The sequence below is a fragment of the Cyprinodon variegatus genome, unplaced genomic scaffold, assembly GCF_000732505.1.
Source record: "Cyprinodon variegatus isolate N-32 unplaced genomic scaffold, C_variegatus-1.0 Scaffold1059, whole genome shotgun sequence".
In the NCBI taxonomy this organism is placed as follows: domain Eukaryota; kingdom Metazoa; phylum Chordata; class Actinopteri; order Cyprinodontiformes; family Cyprinodontidae; genus Cyprinodon; species Cyprinodon variegatus.
Genome location: NW_015151512.1, coordinates 135,679 through 141,764, shown reverse-complemented (window position 1 = coordinate 141,764; position 6,086 = coordinate 135,679). Strand labels below are relative to the sequence as shown.

Here is a 6,086-nt window from a genome sequence, read left to right as displayed (position 1 = left end):
AATATGTTTTTCAGTGAGAAAGTCCACCTGAAACCTTCATCTGTGCAGTCAGATTACCATCCTGTCTTCAAATATTATTTCGCTGTCGGAGCCGCTCAGACCCCCACATACCGGCGGTTCGCTGTCAGCAGGAATCCCGTTAAACAGCAGCCTACGGCCCGGTCGCATCTTCGCGGTTTGCCGCGGCGGCTGGAAGGCGGTTTTTATGTATGTAATCCAAACTGCAGGCACGAGGATAATAAAAGCGAACGTTTTGCCGTCAGATTTCGGCATTTTAAGTTAATTTAGGCGTTAACAAACTGTTTCAGAGGAGTGATCATGGCGATTTTCATCAGCAGTACTGTGTCTGTCAAACTGCCAGCTCCCAGATCAGCTTCTCTGATTGATTGATTTTGTGCTTTGAGCAGCAAAAGTTACATTTTTCCAACTCAAGCAGCAGCCATGTTTGCAGCGTGTTCTGCGCGTCAGCTGCTCAGAAGCTTACAATGCGCTGCTTCAGCTGCTCAAAACATGCTGTGGGATGTTTTACTGCACTTTGCAAATTATCTAGCTGCTCTTGCTGCCTCTACTGCTTTAGGTGTGAATGTAGCATAATATTGTTTTGTTGTTTTTTCCCCTAATTACAAAGAGTACTATATTGGCCCAAATATAAGACAAGGTTTTTTTCGTTAAAAGGGATGTGGAAAATGTTGGATCTTCTTATAATCGGGGTCTAACAAACTATACAGGCTGACAGTTATCTGGGGTCGCAAAACAAACCTAACAGCAGAGGGCGCTAGTTTTTTGTAAAGCCAGTGACCTCCCTGTGGCTGCGTTATTTCTATCGCAACAGAAAAGAAGTGACAAGAATTCTACAAAAGCCAGAGAGATTTGTAGACATTTGTTATGACGCCAATTTTAAAGATAATGGTGGTCAACGCAGCGGAGGCATCAAACCACTATCAGGCAGGAAATAAATACAGAGTTACAGAGTGCAATATCAAAAGATGGCAAAAAAGGCCTCTAAAATAGGCAAACAGCAAAAGAAAAGCTTATTAACAAATAGCAGAGCTGCAGGGTGAGAGTAGGAGGGACAGCGAGCGCAGCGAGGTGGAGGACGACTGTGAGAAAAAGCCTAATGCAGGTTTTTGAGACGTTCCGTGAGCAAATTCCAGATTTCATTTGAGTTTACGTGTTGCATCATTTCAATTAAAGGTCATTACTGTGTTTTTATTTTTACGTTTTTTCTTTAATTGCACAAATATTTCAATGCAATATTATTTCAATGAAATTGCAAGCACTTCAATATAAGAGTTTGTTTAAACCAAATAAAATTGGTTTATCAGTCCTTTTATTTTCTTTTATTTGGTCTTTTAATTTTGTTCCTAAAAACTGGTCCTGGAAGAGGGGATCGTCTTATATTCAGGTCAGTTTTTTTTTCTAAGGGGTCACTGAGATTATGCTGCTTCAACCGAGGGTGAAATCCAATTAAATTGTTTAAGAGTGGCAAGAATGTACTTGCCTCTTTACATACTGATTTTGTTTCCGGCAGCCTCAAAATTAAGAACTAATTCTAAACCCAGGCAAAAATAATCAGAGTATTTTTCAAACCATTTCTAATGTACAAGAAAAATACAAACAGAAATGTTCCGGGAATGTCCTAGTCAAAGTCTGGACTTTAATATGCTGCAGCATTAGTGCTTAAAGAAGCATCCAGTGCGGCAAATAAAAAACTGAATAAAGAAGACAGGCAGTGATGATGATAACAGCTAATGTATATACTTGATGGCAGGTATTATGCAATAAATGTAATTTAATCACATGGAGCTAGTTGGGTTTCAGGGTTATTTTTCTATCTTAAAGGTGCAGTAGGAGATCTTTTCTGATGCATTTTTTACCATGTGGCCTAAAGATCTCCCCACAGCCGCTTAGCAAGCAGTGAAATAGAAGGTCTGGAAGTGAAACTAAAATAAATGGTCCCTGCTACAGTGAGAAATCAATGAGTAACGTCCACCAATCACAAAAGACGGTCCGTTGTATACGATTGGTTCCATGACCCGTCAATCATGGTTGTCTGCTTGTCCCTCCCCCCTGTGCGCGTACCCTGACACATGAACGAATCGACCCCCGAATGTTCGTGCAGGACGCCATCGCTGGAAGCTAGCCACTGTTATGCTACGTCCACACCTAAAGCAGCAAGACCAGCAAAAACTTGTGTGCTGCTTCATTTTTGATGCTTGTACAAATTTAGTTCTGATGCGCAGCTGAAGCATCTCTGCTGCTCTGGATGAGCGGTGGAAAATGTGGGTCTGATCCATGTCGGAGCTACCCTATCCTTTCTCTGCCTGTAACAATGGCAGCTATATTTGCTGTGATCAGTGGGTAAAAAGTAGTTTGAATCTAAGTGAGAAAGTCCACCTGAAAACATAATCTGTGCAGTCAGTTCATCCAGATTACCATCCTGCCTTCAAATATTATTTGTCGGAGCGGTCAGACCCCTGTACACCGGCGATGCACTGTCACTAGGAATCCCATTCAACAGCAGCCTATGGCCCGGTCACGTCCACATGGCTGGAAGGAGGTTTTCATGTACGTAATCCAAACTGCAGGCACCAGGATAATAAAAGCGAACATGCTCTGCAGGCAGATTTCGACATTTTAAGTTAATTTAGGCATTAATAAACTGTTTCAGAGGAGTGATCATAGCGCTCTGCATCAGCAGTGCTGCCTGTCTCCCTGCCAGCTCAGAAATCAGCAACGTGCCGCTTCAGCTGCGCAGACACGCTGCAGACAGCATGCTCGTTCATGTGTTTTGTAGGCGTGGTTTCAAGGGGTGGTCTGAAGGGAGAGGCATTGTTGTGTATGTTCAAAAATATTGCTTGCTGGAACCGTTTTTCCAAGATCTCACTTTTAATAGATAAAATCATCATTTGAAAATTGTGAAATTTAAAATTTGTGTTCCTTTAGTATATTTCTGTATGAAACTGACATTTCTGGGTGATATGAAATATTTTTTTATTCTAAAATAGAGGAATAGAAAATAAAACAGAAAAAGAACCAGAAAGGTTACATGTATTTCTTCCCTACAGTGCTGTTTTCATGGTGTTTATGAGATTTAAAAAAAACGAGTACATGATTAGCTCCTGATTAGCTCCTCTCTGCAAAGAAAAAAAACGGCAAGTAAATATTGTTTGTCATCCAGAAACCAACCAAAAGATCAATTAAGAGTCTGAGGCTTTAGAGTGAAGCCGGCAGCATTGTCGCATCACAAAGTGAGCGTCCTTTACATCATCCCTGCGTGTAAGGATCAGCGCAGGCTAATTCAGGACGGGGGCATTTCTACTACATCAAATAGGAGATGAAAGGTGGGGAAAAACAAAACCGAATTGATTAGGAGAAAGCTCCTCAAATCAAAAGGACAGCCAAATCAATCACCTTCCATGTTATCGACTGTGCTCCTTAGCATTTCTGAGGGCATCTCACAACAATAGCTTTTCAAGGACGACAACTCCAGCAGAGAAACTGCTAAGAATGTCAAAGTATTTCTCATTTAGAAAGCAATGCATTTAAAAATGTGCTGTACTGCTATAACTCCATCAATTCTTTTTCTCTGTTGTTTTCTTGTTTGTTTTTTTCACCGCATTTCTAATTCCTTCCTCTAAAATAAATAAAATCAGTTTTTTTTTCTTCTCTTCGCATTTTTTCTTTTCGCTCAAGTTTCCACTGATCAGCCGAGTATCTTTTTTATTCAGCAGCAAACAGGAGAATGATTAACAGTGAAATACCAGAAAACGGAAATCAACAGGCTACAGATTAAACAGATTAAACTGGACAATAAAAAGTTGATTTTCATCGAGGAGTAAATAAATGAAAACACCTCAGCAAAGATCGAGGCATTAAACCTAAAGCTGAAACTTTCTAGGTCCCTTCATGGAACAAAACCTTTACTTGTTTATTTTCTTGTTAAGCTTACTATAAAACAACATGGTGCTGCTGCTCATCTACAGAAGATATTTTATCTTTTATTACTGGTTGGGTTAAATTTGATTGTTTTTGCTAACAGAACAAAACTGCCTCATGAAATAATCCTGGTTTGGAAAATGACAATAACCAGGTGTATCCTTTCCCACGCTGGTTAACCTGCTCCAGGTGTTTGTAATCGATACTATTTATAAAAGGGGCGTTTAGTAGGGGTGAAGGTGCACTGATTTATTGGCTTATTAGTCAGCAAAGAATTTCAACATTTTTGGAGATGTGAAACTGATCTTAACCACTGATTTTATGCATCTCTGCGAAGGTCAGCCACTACCAAAGATCTAAAATTTTCATTGATAAACATTTAAAAGTAGTTAAAACTAATTTCTATTACTGTAAAGATATTGTTCTTTTTTATATTCAATTTTGATTTTACATCAACTGTTATAATGAAAATATGTCCGTCCCTCTCCCCAGCCACTTGGGCCAGTTCCTCTGGGGGAATCCCAAGGCGTTCCTAGGCCGGCAGGTGAGGCGTGCCCAGAACACCTCACCAGGGAGGCGTCCAGGAGGCATCCTAACCATTTGGAGGGGTAAGTTTTGGCCTAGTGGTTAGAGCTGTGCACTTATGCTCTGAGAAGGTTTCATGTTCCCGTTTCGATCCCCACTACCTGCAATCTGGGTCCATGAGCAAGACCCTTAACCCCCACGCTGCTCTGGGGCATCGCATATGGTGGCCTACTGCTCTCCAAGGGGATTGGTTAGATGAAGAGGGAACTTCGTTGCTTTGTACTTCACAATGTATTGACAATAAACTTGAATTCTATTATATGTTTCCAGATGCTTGAGTCACCTCAAATGTTTCCTCTCGATGTAAAGGAAGGCAGCGGCTCTACTCTGATTCTTCCCTATGACCCAAAGCTCATGACCATAGAAGAGTGTAGGAACGTAGATCGACCGGTAAATAAAGAGCTTTGCTTGTTGGCTCAGCTCTCTCTACCACAACGGACCGGTATAGCGCACGCTTGACAGCAGACGCCGCACCAATCCGCCAATCGATCTTCCGCTGCATCTTCCCCTCATTCATGAACATGACCCTTAAGGCCAATTTATGCTTGTGACACATGGCCTCTTCAACCGTCAAATATGTCTCCGTGTGTGACCACACCCCCGCGCTGAGGATCTGCAACCGTCATCGCGCACCTCAAAAAAATCCTGACTATGCGTTGGAGGATCGCAAACCCGCGCAGTCCTTAAGCGGAAGTACGCAGACAAAAAGAATTGTGATTGGTTCTTGGTATGCCTTTCCGGCTCTCTGTGTGGTCGTCCTTCTCGATTCGGTGCCGGGGCGCACCATTTTAAAAAAACGAGGAACAACTACAATTGACAACTACGACCAAAGGTTAAACGAGGATGTTTGGAAGTACAACCACTTGTACGATGCCTCAGACAAATTGCCAAAAATTGCTCTGCCAAAACGAAATTCTCCTAACCATCTGCCGTTCTCAAAAGTTCTCCAATAGGCTCCCCCCCCACGCTTTGGCGGGAAACCTCTGTGCGTCCCTTGAAATTCCAGACCAATGGTGCAGAAGCATACCAGCAAAACTGGTTCGCGAGCAGACCCAAGCAACATTTGATGTGTGCGGATGCAGAAGTATAATCTGATCTTTAATCTCCTCCACTAGGGGTAGTACATCCTCCCCAACCCGGAGAAGGCACTCTACCCTTTTCTGGGTAGACTTAGGCATGATTTCTAGCAAATATCAGTATTTGCTGAAAATAGGAATCAGCATCTCGAGCTTTTTAAAGATCAGTTAAAGGTGGTGGCCTGAAATGTTAAGCAGCTCTATTGTTTTTATTTTACATAAATAAAAATGTTTCATCTGCTCCTCACAGTCGACATTCCAGCGGATGCTCCTGGTGGACAGTTTGAGCGATTCGTTTATGCGCTCCAAAACCGTCTGCAGCTTCTGCTTCTGGGCGATCTCCGATTGGGTCACCTCTGCCACGTTCAGTTTCTCGCCTTCCAGCTTCTCTGTAACAGAAGTAAAAGAGTTTGAGGCCACAGGTGGAGTTCACAGTTTCTAAACAGCAATCAGGTTTTCCACTTAGTTTCTTCTATATCAGGAGAA

The 6,086-nt window shown here is 42.0% G+C and overlaps 1 protein-coding gene across 1 annotated transcript in view; it reads right to left on the bottom strand.

The window, feature by feature from the left end:
* Nucleotides 1-6,086, bottom strand: part of LOC107101152 (alpha-parvin) — a 46,887-nt gene that overhangs the window by 18,694 nt on the left and 22,107 nt on the right. The window contains exon 5 of the mRNA XM_015399943.1: nucleotides 5,849-5,989. Coding sequence (XP_015255429.1) covers nucleotides 5,849-5,989 — 141 coding nt within the window. The remainder of the gene's footprint in view (nucleotides 1-5,848; nucleotides 5,990-6,086) is intronic.